We start from the raw sequence: 20,670 nt of genomic DNA on the forward strand, positions 1-20,670 counted from the left end.
GAACCCAGAAGATGAATCCCTGCAGTCACGAAAGCTTTAAATCGAAATAAAAATAGTAGTTGGCAGTAGCCACATTTCACACACACCACACGTGGTCCTGCCTACCGACCTTCATCCAGCAGTGGATTGGGCATGACTGAACGTTATGTACTCTATAGCCTATAGCTTCTAGGACTCCTAGAGTACATTGTATTGGGCTGTATTCAACGTTTTGCTCCCACCCTCCCCGTTCTACAATCTCAACAAAGCCCTCCGTATGCAGTGAAAAAACGGATTAAGAGTGCTCAAACTCGTGATCTCAGCTGACTTGCGTCACGCGTGCCACCACCACCACACCACCACCAAACCTCCTGCTGCTGCTGTTTCACTGCTTCTCCGTCTTGTGCTTTGCAATTCTTTCCATTGCACGCAGTTTCACACGCACAAGAAAGATCAGGGATCTATATTCGCTCACCGCCACCCACCACCCAACCACCACCACCACCCCCATAGACTTTTGTGGTGCCTTTTGCTGCCTGTCACAGTGAAAATTCGTTCGGTGTCCGGCACGCACCCGAAAAAGAATCAAGGAGTGACAAGAGTGGAAGAGGAACAATACTTATTATAATAAGGCGATTTTGTGCTGCTATTTTTTTTTGCTTTGTCTTAAGAGTTTGATTGTCATCGTCATCTCTGCTCGGTAGGTACGTTATACAACCACAGAAGTCGAATTTTATATTAATATTGTGTGTGTGTGTGTGTATACGTTGATGCATTTATAGATAGTCTATTCCATTTTGTTGGGAGAAATTCGTGTTCGATCATTTGTATATATTGATTTTTCGGAGCCTCTTACATGCCACCATTCTCAACAGAGCTCGTTACATCTTTTCTGTGCACCACTCGACGTTTGTAAGACGTGGGAGCCATCTCTTTCACCGCGCTCATTAACCCGTGCGAGAAGAATCGAAGATGGACGTTACGCATACGTGGGATATCTATGAATGGATCGGCCTGAATATAAATGATTTTGGTTCAACGGTATCTTGGCAACTTTCGTCGATCTATGTTCCCATTATGCATGGCCTTGCGAGGTGTGCTCTGTTACGGAGTCTATTTCATGCACTCACTTCTGCTTGAGGTGTGTGTATAGCGTTCGTTGAAAGTTTCATTTTTGTGATGCGGATCGGTCTATGCCGTACATTTTGATCCATTTAAAGATCCTCAGAATAGAATTCCGATTACTTTGTCAACAGGCGAGCTGGTTTGGTTTTTGGTTTATTTTGGCGCAGGTTAAAAAAACCCATTGTGCAGTATATCCTACACACAATAGAGTCAGTAGTATCTACATTCATTTATATGAAGACAAGTCCTGATATTGTGGCCAAGGTTTAGCAAATTGTTGTTTTTATTTACATAGCATAGCCATTATATTTTTATAGCAATTTATTGGGGGGGACATTTTGAGCATATTTGAGGATGTGTCCCCCCCCCCCCGCCCCAATAAATATTATCATATATGGGGGGGGGGGGATAGAGGACATCAGTGGGGGCGATGGGCAAAGCACCGATAAGCCCTCTGAAGGATCTAGAATAAGGCCCCCGACATTCTAGTATTTACAAATGATTAAAAAGGAACAGCATTTCAAATCACTGCGCATTGTTCTATTTTGATGCAATGTGTTGTGTAGTTTGTACTGTACTACACATACAGTTGTTTCGTTCTTGTCGACGCCTTGCTGAAGGCTTTAATTCAGCAGTGGATAGATCGTGGCTGCTGCTGATGATGGTGCAGCCAATAAACACATTCCTGCGGAGGGAGCTGGTAGGAACGTTGGGTTGCTCGGTCAATGGCCAGGGTCAACGGCGGCGTGGTGTATTCCGCAAATATGGCCGACTGTGAGGGCGGGCACAAGCCGGCGTGAGTAGGTTAAACGTTGAGTTTTATAAGGGCACCACGGGGTGACCAGCCCCTCCCCACCCAGCCCTCACCCTCCGCACCCAGTCCCTCCCCACCCAGCCCCTCCCACCCCCCACCCAGCCCCACCCTCCCCACCCAGCCCCTCCCCACCCTCCCCACCCAGCCCCTCCCCACCCTCCCCTCCCCACCCAGCCCCACCCTCCCCACCCAGCCCCTCCCTCACCTCCCCACCCAGCCCCTCCCCACCCTCCCCTTCGCACCCAGCCCCTCCCCACCCTCCCCTTCGCATTCAGCCCCTCCCCACCCTCTCCTCCCCACCCAGCCCCTCCCTGCACGACGGACGGACGGACACAATAATCCCCTGTGGGCTGGTGTAACCAGGAGGTTCCTGCCAGTATTAACCCCGGTGTGTACGAGTCATGGTGAAGTATGGTCACGGATGGGTTTAATGCTGCGCTCATGTTGCACATGCCGTCTTCTAAGGACTGTCAGACGCTCCCCCAATTTTTGTCTTCAAATACAGAAGGGGGGGGGCGGGGAGGTGGGTAAAAATGCGAATTAAAATCCAGAATATATGGATTCCTGAGTTCGGTAAGTGAAATTAAAAATACAGGAATGCATGCATTGCATTTTCGGAATGTGCGTGGTCACCTTTAAAGAGATTAACATCTTCCAAAAATGTGAAACGAGAGACATTAATCTTCAATTTAATTTTCCCACATACAAGCAATGCAGCACAATTTGTTTTCCCCCGTGATGCTTTTGATGGTAGGCTGTGTAGTTTCGCGTCCTCACCTCCCTCCTGCGCGTCTCATAATACCTAACGATGATGTCCAGCCCTATTAAATGACGTCACGCACCTAGGGGGAGTGGGGTCAGACATTTGTGACGATGTGTGACGAGGGGGGGGGGGGGTTGATTGAGACATGTGACGTCACATCAAAATGCGCAACTTTAAATAAATATAGAATTGTTATAACAACACTAATTGTTATAACAACACTTCTACAACATCAGAGTTTTAAGCGATTTGAAGCATTTTTTATTTTCAAAATGGAAATATGTTTTTGGGGGGGGGGGGGGGGGGCAGAGCTTTGTGACGTCATATTTTAGGGGGGGTCTGACTTTTTGTGACGCTTTGTGACGAGGTGGGGGGGGGGGGGTCAAAAATCGTCCAAAATCGCGTGACGTCATTTATGGACGGCCCCATAAGTGACCCCAGTTGCTCAGAGGTCAGACCACTGAGCTGGCACGGCTGAGGTTCTCAGGCGCAGTGAGTCGATGGCTTCTCAGCTCAGTCACAGAGGAATTCGCGAAAACCCGTGACGTGAAATCTGTGTTTGCTCTTTCTTTGGCCAAATTCCAGCCGTGAGAATGGACACATTCCTGCGGAGGGAGCTGGTAGGAACGTTGGGTTGCTCGGTCAATGGCCAGGGTCAACGGCGGCGTGGTGTATTCCGCAAATATGGCCAACTGTGAGGGCGGGCACAAGCCGGCGTGAGTAGGTTAAACGTTGAGTTTTATAAGGGCACCACGGGGTGACCAGCCCCTCCCCACCCAGCCCCACCCCTTCCACCCCCCACCTAGCCCCACCCTCCCCACCCAGCCCCTCCCCTCCCCACCCAGCCCCTCCCCACCCTCCCCACCCAGCCCCTCCCTGCACGACGGACACAATAATCCCCTGTGGGCTGGTGGAACCAGGTGGTTCCTACCAGTATAATCGGGTGATGCCAATGCGTCAGATCTCCGAAGCTAAGCAGAGTTGAATTTGGACGGTGCTTGGATGGGCTACGTTGTCGTCTTCACTAACATGCACTGGGTAGTGTGGTGAAGTATGGTCAAACAGCCCCCACGACCCGCACATGGCATGGGAGTCGCCAGCAGCTCAAACACCGAGTTTATGTATAATTTATTTAAGGGGTGCCACGTGGCGAGATGTTTACTACCTCGCCTGGAATGCAGGAGATCGTGGGTTCGATCCCGACCCTGATGCCTGTATGTTAGGAGTTTGCGTGTTCTTCCCGTGTTCTTCCCGTGGTCGCGTGGATTTCTTCTCTGAATCCTCCAGTTTTATTCCCCTCCACGTTTAGAAACATGCGTTTATAGTATATGGCACCGCAAAATTTCCACGTGTTAAGCCACTTCATTGAGCTATCATTTGTGGTCAGGCCCCTGCTAAAGAAGAAGCTAATAATCTCAGTGGATTCATACTCTTTGTTTTTTCTCTGTAAAGTCGCGTAGGTAAAAAATAAAATAAAATAAATGAAAACAACTCAATTAAATCACGACGTTTCGGGCGCAACACAAGCGCCCTTTTCCAGGTGGGGACAACGTAGCGAAAGCACAACCGCTTAAGTGACTTTACCGAAAAAACCCACAGAGTATGAATCCTTGCAGTCACGAAAGCTTCAAATCTAGAAGCTCAATGAGCTTTACCTGGTGAAATAAAAAATAGTTTCGTTTCAGTTGTACATTTTTGTGTGATGATTTGCATACATTTTCCTATAATTTTCACTCCTATCGTGTTTGTTTGCTGTTGTAACGTTTTGACCTCATGCCCTTGCTGGACATCTGTGAGCTTTGTCGCTCATCGGATTCATCCTGCAGTACGAATACATCCGATTCTGTGCGTGACTATTGCTGCTTGCGCGTCGTACGTGGCGTGGCTGCGCGTGCTTCGTGTGTGGCAGGGAAGAGAGGAGGAGTGGGTGGGGAGCAGCCTTCTCCGACAAGCTGACATGGACCCAAGTCTTGGCAGCAGTGCTGCTCGCTGCATCTTGGGGGCCTCGTCAACGCTTCTGTTGCTGCTCCGTCTGGACTACGCCGTGGGGCACGAGGCTGAGACGGGAGCCCACCACTCCAACCACATGCGTGTTAGACGAGATGATGAAACGGGTAATGCCCTTAGTTGTTTCGGTAAAGTCACGTAGGTAAAAAAATGAAATAAAAATTAATAAAAATAAAACACTCGATGCAGCAAATCTGGTTGTGACGGTCCCACCTGATGACGGATACTTGTGTTGCCTCCGAAACGTCGTGATTTTTTGTTTTTTATTGTTTTATTTTTTATTAATTTTTATTTCATTTTTTACCTACGTGACTTTACCGAAAGACCTAAGAGTATGAATCCTTGCAGTCACGAAAGTTTCAAATCTAAAATGGGTAATAGTCATACTAATTTCGTATGTACCGTAGAAGCCCTCTTAACGACGGTCATTTGTTCCACGAAATTTGGTCGTTAAGTGATTTGGTCGTTAAGCGAGTATAGGGAATACACGTCGAAGGCGTAACATAGTACTGGTAGGAACCTCCTGGTTACGCCAGCCCACAGGGGATTATTGTGTCCGTCGTGCAGGGAGATGCTTTATCCGGCACTGTACACAGTGCTTCTATACACCCACGTCAAAGCAGCTCACCTTCACCAATCTGCTGAGTAAAACTTGGGTAAAAGTGTAAAGTAACCACTGCGCTGTTATACATCGTATCGTAGAATCATACCGATGCGTTACTGTGTAATGAGAGAACGTTCGCGCAGCGGTTAGGGGGAGTGATGAGACTCTGCTTTGGGACGTGGGAGATTTGACGAGCGGCTGTCCAGCATTTACGTGCTGCTGATTTTGGGAGCGACATCCTCGGCTTACACCCAACACTTCTCTTCGCCCCACCACAACCTCCGGCCATATAAGCCAGGGACTCCCCCAGCCGTATATTAAACACATCCCCCACCGCCGCCCGCCGCCTCTTCTTCCTCGCCACGACGTTTTAACAACAAAAATTACGAATCTTCTACCAACGCGATTTTTCTATGTACAACGAAACAACGAATTCTCTCATCCACGCCTCCAACGGATTGTCTACCACCCTCTCCCACCGCCTCCCATCAATCAGGACGTGTCAGATTCACGGTCCTGGCGGGATATTGTTTTGTTGTTGTTGTTGTCACCCAACGTTCTACTCCGGGCCTTTGTTTCTTGTGTACAGAAAAAAAATCTCATAAAAAAACGAGAGATTACTACACACTGTGAATAGGTGAACTCAACCGCAGGGAGGGAGAGGGTGGGGGCATCGACCATAATAATCCATCCAGTGGATAAAAAGGAGGAGGAGGATCGGGCGAAAAGGGTCGCGGATAACTTCGGCCGTGAAGAAAACAACAAAAAGAAAAGACGAAAGGGATTTCCGATGCGTGTGACGACCACGGAGGGCAGAGGGAGATGCCCGGCTCGGGACGTCGCCTGGGACTGGAAGATATCCGCACCTTTTTGGTTCTTTCGGTAAAGTCACATAGAATGGAAATAATAAAATAATAAAAATAAAACCTAATAAAATAATTCTCACGACGTTTCGGCCACAACGCAAGCAGCCGTCCTCAGGTGAAGAACAGGTCTGTCGGGAAAGACAGCGTCTTCATCTGAGGACGGTTGCTTGCGTTGTGGCCGAAACGTCGTGAGAATTATTTTATTATGTTTTATTTGTATTATTTTATTATTTCCCTTCTACGTGACTTTACCGAAAGAACCAAGAAAATGAATCCCTGCAAGTCACGAAAGCTTTAAATCGAAAGATATCCGCACCCCCTCGAAATCGAGTGGCTGGGATTGGGTCGAAAAATTCTCGAACGGAGATGAGCAGCAGTAGCAGCAGCAGCAGCTACGAACACCATCAGGAATGAATGATGATGATGATTTTGACTGAAAACTTTCGTGACTGCAGGAATTCATATTATTTGGTTCTTTCGGTGAAGTCACGTGGATAGAAATAATACAAATAAAGTGAATAAAAATATCACGACGTTTCGATCGCAACACAAGCGAATTGTTTTTATAAAGGTTTGCCTTTAGAGGCTAACCCCCCTTTTCCTGATGACGACCGCTTGTGTTGCGATCGAAACGTCGTGATATTTTTCTCATTTTTTAATTCACTTTATTTCCATTTTAGTTATTTTATTGCTATCATTTTTTCTACCTACGTGACTTTACCGAAAGCAACCAAAGAATTTGAATGGTGACGCCGCTGCCGTCGACGATAAGTGGCTACGTGCTGGGGGTGATCGTCACGATGTCCGTCGCGCAGGAAACGACACGGGGTGCGTGGGACCTGCTTCGGACGAGTTCCCCCCTGGCTTCTTCACTCCGGAGGAGCAGCGTGAGGGCGGTGTCCTCATCTACATCATCATCGCCCTCTACCTCCTCCTCGCCATCGCCATCGTGTGTGACTATTACTTCCTGCCCTCGCTCGAGCTCATCAGCGATCGTGAGTCGGCGCGGCTGCGGAGAATACGCGGATCTAGAGGGTTGTTAGGGTGGCGAAGGGGGTAGGGGAAAGGTTTGGGGGGGGGTGGGAGATTGGTTAAAAAAGTAACCTGTAAAAACTAAGTTTTTCACTATAAATCCTTTATATGCGTGGCATCGGTTTTATTTTATTATTCATTTCCGTTTTTCTTGAGTAAGAGTTTCATTTTTATCACATTGGTTTTTTTAATTAAATATAAGGAAAGTCGTATATGAGGATTATAAGGTTTTCAGTCTTTGTATGATTGTTTATATTGTACATTTTTGTTGGCTTGAGATGGCTGCCACCTATGGGTCAGATGATTGCCTGCCACCATTAAGCAATTGGTAATTAAATATTTTAAAAAAATTCCTAAAATGTTGAAAATTTTGGAAAAAGGTTTTTCACGAAAATAAATTGTCACGCACAACGAGTCTGTGTGCAAAATGTCAGCTCGATTGCATCACGGGAAGTGGGTTAAAAAACGACCGAAAGATTTGCACGGTCGTAAGCGCGCAAGCAAGCAAGCGAACTTAATATAAAGGATTTAAAAAATGCTTGCCGCAAGTGAACCGCATTACCTCGCTGATCTCGTCCAGGAGCGTAAACCACCACGTGAACGCAGCGGCGGATTTTGGCTAATTATGCAACAAAGGCGGTCAGATGCGCTTCTCCCGGCCGTCTGGAACGCTCTTCCTTCCGACATTAGGAAGTCACAGTTGGGCGCGAAAGAAGTTCAACAAACGTGCACACATACAAATAGCGACCTACATTTATTAACAACAATAGAGAAATACTTTCAATGTATTTCCGCTGGTAAATATCAATAAAATCAATAAAATGTTTATATTTACCAGTAGGGTCTAAAGGGGTGATTACCCATCGACCCACTCCCCTGCCTCGGCTGGGCAAATGGGACATTGTCCAAGGCCCAAAACAAAAGAGGGGCCCACAATAAAAAAAAAGTGTGAGCGGTGACGTGGCCAAGCGGGTAGGTAGCAACGCCACGTGTTGAAGACATTCTCACGGCTTTAACTCCAGTGGCCGCCCCGGTAAATATTTCCCATCCAGCTTCCGAGATTTGACAAAAAACCTGGCGATGTGATTGTTTCGAATTCAATAATTTAGCGAGTGATTTTTTTGGTTTTGTTTCAAATTTGGACCGCGACAGTCGGCGTGGCGCTGGCATACTCCCTTTTTTTTTTTTTTAAAGGACATCAAGGGATCCTTAACGTCGACTGCTAAGCGTAAACGTGTGCTCTATTCACCCACAGTATCGACCGGGGGTGTCCGCTGGGGCTAGAACAACGAACCTCTGCGACGGGCGGCAAACCCACAAATTGTTCGGTGCATCAAGACGCACACTTGCCCGCTTACGGACATTATAACAAAAAAAAGATGACTGTAGCTTCGTCCATTCGTACAATAACAACTTCAAGGTCGTGATTGTTCATTGCGCCGAGTTTTATTGAACCGTAAAAATCGGTCAATGCAAAAAATAAAAAATGGCAATCTAAACACAACAGCCGTTTTAAATGATCCAATTTTGTTTTCCGAAATTGCAATCACCATTTGTAAAACAATTACAGTAATAGCTTTTTTTTTGCTCCATTTGTAATCGATTTTATAGACTTTTGTTTCAGCGTAAATAATGCATTGCTACTTTTATTGTAAATTCCTCACATTATAATAGTAACACTGCTAAATTATAAAAAAAATACCACTGCTTTTAAACTCTACAATCGGGATGCCTGATTTTGGTGCGTTGAGTGTATCCACTGAGCCTTTCTAATCACGTGATGCAGCCTTGATGATGTAAATGCAGTGGTTCTTCACTTTGACCACAGCCTTGCACCCCTTTGGTTCTCAATGCTAATGTTTTTTACAATGTCAATAAACACACAGGGTTTGATTAAACAAATTAGTTGTACTTGCGTGCCCCGTGCTTAATTTGTGTTTTCGATTATTTATCTTCTCAATAAAGTTTGGCCACGTCTCGCGCACTCCCAGAAAGGGCACGCGCAGAGAAGTTCAACACACACACACGTGTGTGTACGTCAGCGTGGATGAGTAGGACAAAATGCCCTCTCGAACGGCACTCTTTTTCATCTTCTTGGTTCTTTCGGTAAAGTCACGTAGAATGGAAATAATAAAATAATAAAATACAACATCATTAAATAATTCTCACGACGTTTCGGCCACAACGCAAGTAACCGTCCTCAGGTGGAGTGGCATGAGCGAGCAATTTCAGTCCTGCGCTTTAGCCTTTCTACTCATGTAATCACAGTGCGTACACTGCAGTGCTCTGCATTTGCGAGCTCAGTACACAATCACACGGTCACGACTTTTCAGACTTCTTTTTGCTTTGTGAAACGCTTCGTGCGAAGCATTTTTTTGTACGTTCACAACTAGAATTGTGAGAAACTCGGTTCCAAGAGGTATAATTAAACCTTTTCAAAAGCTGTAATTTGGCTTCACATTTTTTCTTTGGTTCTTTTGGTTAAGTCACGTCTAAAGATAAAATAATAAATTAAATAATAGCATATTACGACGTTTCGATTGCAACACAAGCAATCATCATCAGGCATAAAAGAAATAGCAACAAAAATCTAACTAGAAAACTATAGACAGACATACAAGCAGACAGACATCACAAGGACACACAGAGAGAGAACACATCGGCACAAAGAGAGAGGTCGTTTCTGTGACGGTCCCTTAAATATAGAGAGGGGAGCGGGGGCGGAGAGAGGGAGGGGACAGAGAAAAAAATAGCATATCAATGAGTGGACGGCAACGTGATGCTGCTGCAAGTAAGATGACGACGCGGCACGGCAACGCAAGCTTGAAAATCAGGAGAAAGACACATTAAAATTAAATAACATAGTAAAATATCGAAATATAATGTAATGCAACACAGAGAGTCAGTCAACACACATGTATCTGTACTAGGTCATCGTGGTTATGAAGATTACAGAGATGCACGTGGCGTATTCTCTGGAATACAAAGCAAACGTCTTTTTCTGCAAATTACTCGAAGGGGATCATGCAAAGCAATCATTGCCCCCTACTGGCAGACTAACGCCCCAGGTCACACGTGCAAATGTATGTGTGTGTGCGTTGAACTTAGATTTGAAGCTTTCGTGACTGCAAGGATTCATACTCTTAGGTTTTTTCGGTAAAGTCACGTAGGTAAAAAATAAACTTAAAATTAATAAAAGTAAAATTAACAATCACGACGTTTCGGAGGCAACACAATCTTCCGTCTTCAGGTGGAACCGTCACAGCACGATTGCTGTATCAAGTAGTACTTGATACAGCAAGCGTGCTGTGACGGTTCCACCTGAAGACGGAAGCTTGTGTTGCCTCCGAAACGTCGTGATTTTTTATTTTACTTTTATTAATTTAATTTTTTACCTACGTGACTTTACCGAAAAAAACCTAAGAGTATGTGTTGAACTTCTTTCGCGCCGTACGTAGCCGACCGTGCAAATTGAGCTCTCAGCCGGTGAAACTAAATAAACGTGAACCTAAAAAACCTTCTTGCCGACCCGTCCACACCGGACGTTTGTTGTAAAAGAGCTTCGCGGCTCATCGGATTCCTCCGGTCTAAATAAACATTCTGATTAACGCATTATATCGTCAAACAACTCCCATGGCTAACAACAGCACGGGGTGGTTTTCGTCCAGCGGTGGATCAACAAATCGCTGCAAATGTGCGTTGCGTGACCTGACCATGCTTTGTCCCCCACCCCCATCTTTCTGTCTTCCTGACACAGGCCTCGGTCTCACGCTGGATGTGGCAGGAGCCACATTCATGGCGGCTGGCAGCTCGGCACCGGAGATGGTCACCGCATTCCTAGGTCTGCCACTGACACGGACACGCACTTAGTGGGACGCGCACTTAGGGGGAGAGACGCGTTACCCACTGGGATTTTTTTGATGTACGGTGCTTTTTCCGGAAGACTTTGCTGTCTTTTCTTGGATTTCTGTTAGTCACATATTCACTTGAAGATGTTTTTTGTAAAAAAAAAAAATTTTGCGGTTGCACCCGATTCAAGAGCCGAATGGCACACAGGGCTATACCTAATACATGAACTTGAACTTGAATATACAGTGCTTTTTCCGGAAGACTTTGCTGTTTTTTCCTGGATTTTTCTGTTGGCGCGTAGTCACTTTAAGATGTTTTCTTGTTCATGTTTTTTGTTTGTTGCGGTTGCACGCGATTCAAGAGCCCAATGGCTCACAGGGCTATACCTAATCAATGAAAACTGAAACGCACACAAATAACCCCATCCAGTATAGCCTCGACATACTGTTGGGGCTACGCAAAGGGTCGTGCGTCTGCCGCGTGGGTTATCACGGCGTGCCCGTGCGTTTCCTTTCCACCTTCGCGCAGGTGTGTTCGTGACCAAGGGAGACATCGGAGTCAGTACGATCGTGGGCTCGGCCGTCTACAACCTGCTGGGAATTTGCGCGATCTGCTGCCTGCTGTCGCCGTCGGTACGTAAGCGCGGGGCAAACCCCGCTCCGTACGCCGCCGGTAGGCGCGACCTCCCAAAAAGAAAGCACAGGGAAGGAAAGGAAGGGCTTAGTCCCTTTTGCACGCACCTTTACATCAGCCGCAGCTGGTTTGCACAACAAGGGCTCATTCCTAGCGGCGTGCGTCAGCCGCACCGAACCTCACAACAATGGTATTCAGGGCCTACCTTGGCTCCTCCCATCCTTAACCAGTATATATAGAGACACGGTTTTCCTGTAATTTCTCTCACTTGATAGGGCTATCGTGCTGTGACTGTTCCACCTGAAGACGGAGGCTTGTGTTGCTTCCAAAACGTCGTGATTTTTATTTTATTTTGATTTTACTTTTATTAATTTAATTTTTTTTACCTACGTGACTTTACCGGAAAAAAACCTAACAATATGAATCCTTGCAGTCACGAAAGCTTCAAACCTAGAAAGGAAAGGAAAGATTTGCGAGCGCGCACGAACGCACAGCAACGCGTCCCAACGCGCCGATTTGCCCTCGAGAGCGGGTAACCCCATTCACAAAGACACGACGCTACGCCACGCGCGACGCAATGAAGGCGACATCCCACCGCGGGGGCGACGAGGCCTACGACGCGAGGGGGATGACATCGGCCTCGTCGTTGGGAGGGGGACTGGCTGATTAATCGGCGAGCGCGTCAAGGCGAAGCCTTTTAGCGCTGGTTTTTTTTTTGGGGGGGGTGGTTTCCACGTCGCGGTGGCGAGATGGTAACTACCTCGCCTGATGTACAGGAGGAGGTCGTGATTGATACAGAGGTGTGTTTTAACGATAACAAAATTGCACCGTCTGCTTCGCAGTGGACATTCAAGACCCCTATGGGACCTTTTAGGCAGTATCCAAAATGATGAAAAATAAGAAGAAGTTCTTACCCTTTCTGGCAATAAAACAGGAGGTGTTAAGGTGCTTACTCTTTGTTTTTTTCGGTAAAGTCACGTAGGTAAAAGATTTAATAAAATAAATGAAAACAACTAAATTAAATCACGACGTTTTGGGTGCAACACAAGCGTCCTTCTTCAGGTGGGGACAACGTAGCGAAAGCACAACCGCTTAAGTGTGTCTAAGAGATGGCTGTGAAGAGGAATTATATAATCGCGGGGGATGGAGGGAGGGGGGCAATTATAGAGGTGTTAAGGTGTTCAAACACCAAATAAATACATTTTGCAAGGCATAAAGTCTGCATTAACCACACGTACTTGTGGCAAAACATGCAAACAATCATTCTCTGTTAATAAATGCGTTGTCTTTGAAACAAAAGAAGAATCAGAACAGCCATAGCTCGGTTCGAGCAGTTATATCAATGGGTCCATTTTGCCAGTCTAATACCTGCAAATTACCCAACTGGGATCAGACATCACAACCGTCGCCACCCCCTCTTGCGATATCTTGACAGGATCCTCCTGATAACGAGTCAAGAGACTCAGCGAGACTTTCCTGGGTAAACAACTACGAGGAGGGGGTGGAGGAGAAGGGGAGGCAGGAGAAGATATTGTGCCTACCGTGCATGTAAATATGGAGATCGGGCGATTTAAATTTCGATTTAAAGCTTTCGTGACTGCAGGGATTCATCTTCTTGGATCTGCTGCCTGCTGTCGCCGTTGGTACGTTAGCGCGGGGCCCCCCTGCTCCGTACACCGCCGGTAGGCGCGGAGACCTCCCAAAAAGAAAGCACAGGGAAGGAAAGGAAAGAGTTGCGAGGCATTAAGTCTGCTCGACAGACCGGCTCTCCACCTGAGGACGGCTGCTTGCGTTGTGGCCGAAACGTCTTGAGAATGATGTTTTATTTTTATTATTTTATTATTTCCATTCTACGTGACTTTACCGAAAGAACCAAGAAGATCGGGCGATTTGTTTCGAGTTTCTACGAGTCAAATAGGCCCTAAATGCGGTGTCTGCGTCTGTAACAGCCCAGTGAACGTGCAAACGTTGGGCAAACGTTGCACGCTGGCAAGGTGTAGGGTCAAGCATGATATTGCCCTCTGCACTGGCTACCTAATGCTGCCTCGGCAGAATGGTCAATGCGCTTGCAGTCCAGAGGTCGCCGGTTCAATCTCGCAGCGCAGCAATTGACACAATTTCACAAATGTCATAAATGCCCCCCTGCAGTATGACCCGTCACACTGCCGTTAGTTGATCGGCAGGTCGCGTTTGATCAGCGACGGATTTAATCGGGGCGCGGGGGGGGGGGGCGATAGGGGCAAATGTGAAATCGTGACTTAAAGCTTTCGCCACTGCAGGGATTCATATATTTTGGGTCTTTCGGTAAAGTCACGTAGATGGGTTCAAATTAATAAAACGAAAACAAACCAAACACGACGACGTTTCGATCACAACACAAGCAATCTGTTTTCCTCCTGATGACGATGGTTTGTGTTGTGATCGAAACGTCGTCGTTTTTTGTTTATTTAATTTTTTATTAATTTGAACCAATCGACGTGACTTTACCGAAAAACCCAAAGAATAGGGGCAAATGTGTTGTTTGTGAATATCGGGCCTTGTTTAACAAAAAAAAAACCTTGACATTTTGGGGGCGGTTAGGTTTGTAGATAAGCCTCTGCGTGTCGAGTGGGCGTTTGCTACATCTTCAAAGACGCATGGAAGGGTGGGCCAAAGCACCCCCTGTGGTGGAGGCCCTTTTGCCAGCAGCGGTCACTCGAGCAGGTGACGTCACGGCTGCACCTTCGACGTTTATGCTGCCATTGATCAGAATCAGAATGTTTATTTAGACTCCAGGAGGAATCAGATCTCCAGTATGGGCGGGTCAGCAGGTAACAACAGCAAACAATACACAAAAACACGATCGAAGTGCAAAATAGAGAAAATGGTTAGCAAATCACGAAACGGAATTAATGAAATTATTATTTTTAATTGATGAATGCATTGATCGATTGTATAAGTCCGATTTGATCAAGCTTGGGAAAAGTAGCAAAAACAACAACAAAAGCAGTCCCGGAACACATGCTACTTTACATCACACTATACAATACTATACACTACACTATGTACTACACTATACACTACACTATACATTATTATACACTACTATACACCAAACTATACACTACTATACACTACACTACTATATACTACACGACTGTACACTATACTATACACTACAATATACACTACTATACACTACGCTACTTTTACACCACGCTATACACTACGATACACTATACTACTTTCTACTACACTACTATACACTACACTATACACTACTATACACTACACTATTATACACTACACTATACACTATGCTACTATACACTACGCTACTTTACACCACACTATACACTACCATACACTACTATACACTGCACTATACACTACTATACACTACACTATGCACTACGCTACTTTACACCACACAATACACTACACTATACACTAAACTACTATACACTACACTATACACTACACATCGGGCTTTCTGGAGGCCCGTCGTGAAGCGATTAGTCGTTAACAGGGGTGATCGTTAAGAGGAGTTTCTACTGGATATGTCTCTATCCGGCTGGCCGTAATAAGACGCTCGCTTGCCTTGGCTGCATCCCCCGGTCAAACGGGCAACATCGGCACGTTCTTTAAAAAATTAACCCGTAAAAACAAAGTTTTTCACTATAAATCCTTTATATGCGTGGCGGCTAGAGTCCTCTCGTCCTCTGGCTTGAGATGGCTGCCACCTATGGGTCAGATGATTGCCTGCCACCATTAAGCAATTGGTAATTAAATATAATTATTTTTTCTAAAAAGTGTAACATTTTGGAAAAAAATTTTCACGAAAATACATTGTCACGCACAACGAGTCTGTGTGCAAAAATGTCAGCTCGATTGGATCACGGGAAGTGGGTTAAAAAAACGACCGAAAGATTTGCACGGTCGTAAGCGCACAAGCAAGCAAGCGAGTGAACTTAATATAAAGGATTTAAAAATGTTTAACCTCCAAGCCCGGCCACGTTGGCCAAACGTTATCCCGACAGTCCATGGGTGACCGCCCACTCCAGCTCTTGCACAACAGGTCCGCCCAGGATGCACGCGCGGTGTCATCCCGTGGAACACATCGCCACCGCTTTGAGTAGTAACAAAAAAAATCTCTGCCATTTCTGCTTCCAATTAAATTTGGGGTACGATTTTAAAAAAAAAAGTTATTTGCCGCTGACATACGAGGCCCTTCGACGGCCTCGCACCGTTGTAACATTCAGCAAACTGACACGCCTCGAATTGCCCCGTATGAAATGTGAATGACCATTGCTGCTGTTGTTATTATTTCCCAATGACTGGTTTGGGTGTCGCGGGTTCAAGGCCTCGCCTCTCTCACACTGGCCCCTGCTGCGAGACTCCCTGGCATACGCTGTGAGCGTGGCCGTGCTCATTGGCTGCATACACGATGGGAAGGTGCACTGGTAAGTCGTGCCCGTACACACCGCACAAACAAAGATCCCCCGTATAGCCTTAACAGACTGTAGGGGCAAGTGCTGTTAGCGAGCACCTACGAAGGCCGGAACGGTACACGAGGGGCTGGGTGGCCAGCTCCACGCCCGGCCTCCTTTGTTTCCCCAGTGGCAATGTTTACACACCACACCAGGTACTCATTTGAGGCTGAGTCGACCTAGGGGAGGCCCGGGACCGGTTCAGATAATCGTCACTGATGTTGGCCGTGAGCGGGAATCGAACCCGGGTCGCCGGGTTCATAGCGCAGCGCGCAAACCGCTACACTACCGCACACACACACACATACCACGCAATAGGGCTTAACGATTAATCGATTTCAAATGGAAATCGCAATTTGAAACAATGCGATGAGCAAATCGCAAAGGCTGCGATTTTTTGCGATTTGAAAAGTCCTATGACTTTCTTATTTTATTATTTATTATTATAATGCGTGAAGAATTACTGGATGTGCATTACGGGGGCAAATTTGATTCACATTCCGCGCTGTGAAGACAGCCTGTCGGGACAACGGGGCGTGATACACGTTATAACGGGACTCGTTATACGTTATAATGGGACTCGTTTCACGTTATAATGGGACTCGTTTTACGTTATAACGGGGCGTGATACACGGTATAACGGGACTCGTTTCACGTTATAACGGGACTCGTTTCACGTTATAATGGGACTCGTTTCACGTTATAACGGGACTCGTTTCACGTTCTAATGGGGCGTGGTCCTTGTTATAATGGGATGTGATCCACGTTATAACGGGACTCGTTTCACGTTATAATGGGACTCGTTTCACGTTATAATGGGACTCGTTTCACGTTATAACGGGACTCGTTTCACGTTCTAATGGGACTCGTTTCACGTTATAACGGGACTCGTTTCACGTTCTAATGGGACTCGTTTCACGTTATAACGGGACTCGTTTCACGTTCTAATGGGGCGTGGTCCTCGTTATAATGGAGTGTGATCCACGTTATGATGAGACTCGTTTCACGTCATAATCGGACTCGTTTCACGTTATAACGGGACTCGTTTTACGTTCTAATGGGGCGTGGTCCTCGTTATAATGGAGTGTGATCCACGTTATAATGGGACTCGTTTCACGTCATAATGTGACTCGTTTCGCGTTACAATGGGACTCGTTTCACGTTACAATGGAACTCGTTTCACGTTATAATGGGGCGTGGTCCCGCGTTAAAACAACGGGCACATTCCGCATTGTGCGAACGTTGTCCCCGAATAGAAGAACCGCGTCATAGCGACAACACAACGAGCGAGTTCTTATCGTACAGTACTTCTATGCTCCCGCACTGACCAGTGTGGTGATGTATGGGCAAATAACCCCCACGATCGATACGGCGTAGGGAGCCCCTCATCCAGCAGTGGATTTACAAAAGGGCTGTACATGTACATTTGTGCCGAACCACTATCTACACAAGGGGTGGGGAACCTTTTTCTAACTTAATTTGGAGCTTTCGTGACTGCAGGAATTATTTTTTTGGTTATGTTATCCGACTCTCTGTTGTATTACATTACATTTCTAAGTATACTAGATTTGTGTTTCTATTTAATTTATACCTGATGATGAATGCTTGTGTTGCAATCGAAACGTCGTATGCTAGTATTTAATTTAATTTATTATTTAATCTTTATACGTGACTTTACCGAAAGAACCAAAGAATAACCTTTTTTCTGCCAAGGGCCATTTGGATATTTATGTGACGTCATTCGCGGGCCATACAAAATTGTCAACTTAAAAATGAGCCCATTATATTTGGTCTAACATTTAATTAACTCGCCCCTAATGCGATGGGCTGGAACTGCTTCTCTTTGGCGAGGCGTGTGATGATGTGAGCTGGTGTTGATGATGTTGCTGCTACTCGCAACTGCTTTTCCAGGTTTGCTCCGAGATTTATTGAATTTCGAGTCCCGCCTGCGGTTCCCTTGGCAGGGCCAGACCCAAATGATTTCACGGGCCTTGTACGGCCCGCGGGCCGGACGTTCCCCACCCCTGATCTACACTGCAGTCATTGATGATGGTCACGCACTTAGACACTTTCCTTGCCTAGCCCCTGCTTAGCTTCGGAGATCGGACGCACCATGAGGCGCGGGTGTTACATGCCACCGGAGGTCAGCCCCGTGTCGGTCATCGCCGCCTTTGCCAACCCGCGCTGACCGGCGTGGTGAAGTACGTTCAAATTGACCCCCTTTCGGTAAAGTCACGTAGTAGGGAAGTAATATAATAATAAAAATAAAACATAATAAAATAAAATAATTCTCACGACGTTTCGGCCACAACGCAAGCAGCCGTCTTAACCTGAAGACGGCTGCTTCAGGTGAAGACGGCTGCTTGCGTTGTGGCCGAAACGTCGTGAGAATTATTTTATTATGTTTTATTTTTATTATTTTATTACTTCCCTTCTACGTGACTTTACCGAAAGAACCAAGAAGATGAATCCCTGCAGTCACGAAAGCTTTACGTTCAAATTGACCCCCTTTCGGCCAGCGACACTGTGGGTCGGGGAGGCGCTCACCCAGCAGTGGATTTTGACACCGGGCCCGCTCGTGCACGAGTGCGGCGGGCTTTAAAAAAAAAATTGGGCTGCGGCGAGATTCGTTTTTAATCTATCATAGCAAAGATAGCGAAGTAATTACTGGGGTGGGGGGAGGGGTGTCCTTTTGAGTTATTTTTCTCATTCCGCGAGCTGCGGCCACGTAAGAAGACAGATAGCTCTGCTGCCATTTAGTCCATTGACTCAGTTAATTAAACCCGGCCGCCGCCGCCGCCACCGCCAAAAAAGAATCTCGCACCGCGCATTGTACGAGTCTACGGAATGAAAGGAGAGGGGCGAGGAGGAGGGGGGGGGGTTATGCGTTCTCTCCCCCCTCCCCCCAGCTCTCTTCTTTCCATCCCCCTTGCACGGCCAGGTGTGAGCAGAATTGGTAATGATCGTGGCCCCGTTTAGTGTCACCGTGCTATTGATTCGCATCCTCCCCCCCCGGCCCCCACCACCACCTCTCGGAGACTAAAGACGACTCACCGGTAACTTCAAAGGGGGGGGGGGGAGGCAACGTTTTTTAGCGAAATTTGACGGGTTTTTCGTGCAGAATTAGACCTTTGAAATGCTAAATATGTAGCCTCTAAGCAGGCGACGTGGTTTTTGTGTTGGCTCGTATTGCAATAAAATAATCCGGAGCTGAGACGATTGGTCGATCAAATGACCGTATCGAATTAAAGATCACGAGGTTTATTTTCATGTTGCGTGTTCGATTACCGGGGCCCCTTTGAAAATGACGGCCAATCTCTCAGAATCCGATGCCCAACTGTCGCCTTTGGGGACGTACCGGTCCTTGCCATAGGAATGTAGCAGGGACCGTCGCCTCCATAAGATGATCAGGAGGACCCCATTGGAACCTCATTTGCCAGTAGAAAATATGATAATTGTTTTTTTACCCTTTTATCTGGCAACAAAACTGACACCTTTTTTACTGGCAAATGAGGTTCCAATGGTGTAAATGCTTACCCCGAGCTCTCATACTCTGATGGTGCATTGTCTTTGAGTTGTGCGCCTTTTGGCGTCATCTGGTCCAACACCATGTGAGACTAGGCTCGAAGGAAAGCTGTCTCAGGTGTGGACCAATCAACTTCAAGGGCAGTGCATATATTATCAGAGTTATGTTTTTTGTTTGCATTATGACTGCAGGTATTGTGGTCTATGCAAACAGAGGGACCCTTGAACATTTTTTTTTTACTCTTATCTTGAAAATGATCAAAATTCAACACCATTAAGGTTGCCCACGTGGCTCATGGGTCGGAGCATCGCCGAGGTCCTGGCTCACGATTTCCGGCTTCAGTCGCCCTGTGGGAGTGTCGGGCTGAACGATTAATCGATTTCACATCGATTTCAAATCGATTGATCGATTTCAAATCGATTGATCGATTTCAAATCGATTGATCAATTTCAAATCGATTGATCGATTTCAAATCGATTACTCGCAATTTGAAACAATGCGATTAGCAAATCGCAAAGGCTGCGATTTTTTTGCGATTTGAAAAGTCTGATTGCTTTCTAATTGGAATTAGTTTATTTTGTATTATTATAACTTTTTTTATTTAACTTAACAATTGTTCTATGTTTGATTGTTCTATTTCAATTAAAACATTTTAATAAATACATGTTTGGAAGCAATTCATATCTTTAAGTTCTCATCCTTGCATTAGAATATGTAGAGCAGTTCATATTTTGATGGTATCATGCGGTAATGCTCCATCACATGTGTTAAATCTATTACACAGTGAATATTGAACTGAAACGTGACCATAAAAAAAATTAATCGCAAATAAAATCGCAACCGCAATATCTGTCAGAAAAATCGCAATTAGATATTTTCCCCAAATCGTTCAGTGCCTAGTGGAGTGGAGGTGGTGGTCTCAGGCTGGTCAAAAATGACCGCACCAATTTTTTTTTTTTAATGAAATATTAAATCACTTTTCCGATCTCTCACCTCGGATAAT

General features: G+C 46.0%; 1 protein-coding gene across 1 annotated transcript in view; it reads left to right on the forward strand.

Moving 5' to 3' along the window:
• Nucleotides 1-4,611: 4,611 nt before the first annotated feature.
• Nucleotides 4,612-20,670, forward strand: part of SLC24A5 (solute carrier family 24 member 5) — a 29,066-nt gene continuing 13,007 nt past the window's right edge. Inside the window, exons 1-5 of the mRNA XM_078618755.1 lie at nt 4,612-4,795; nt 6,974-7,153; nt 10,948-11,031; nt 11,568-11,671; nt 16,014-16,114. Coding sequence (XP_078474881.1) covers nt 4,639-4,795; nt 6,974-7,153; nt 10,948-11,031; nt 11,568-11,671; nt 16,014-16,114 — 626 coding nt within the window. The 5' untranslated portion in view covers nt 4,612-4,638. The remainder of the gene's footprint in view (nt 4,796-6,973; nt 7,154-10,947; nt 11,032-11,567; nt 11,672-16,013; nt 16,115-20,670) is intronic.

The sequence above is a fragment of the Lampetra planeri genome, chromosome 59 (assembly GCF_965212315.1).
Source record: "Lampetra planeri chromosome 59, kcLamPlan1.2.h2, whole genome shotgun sequence".
NCBI lineage: Eukaryota > Metazoa > Chordata > Hyperoartia > Petromyzontiformes > Petromyzontidae > Lampetra > Lampetra planeri.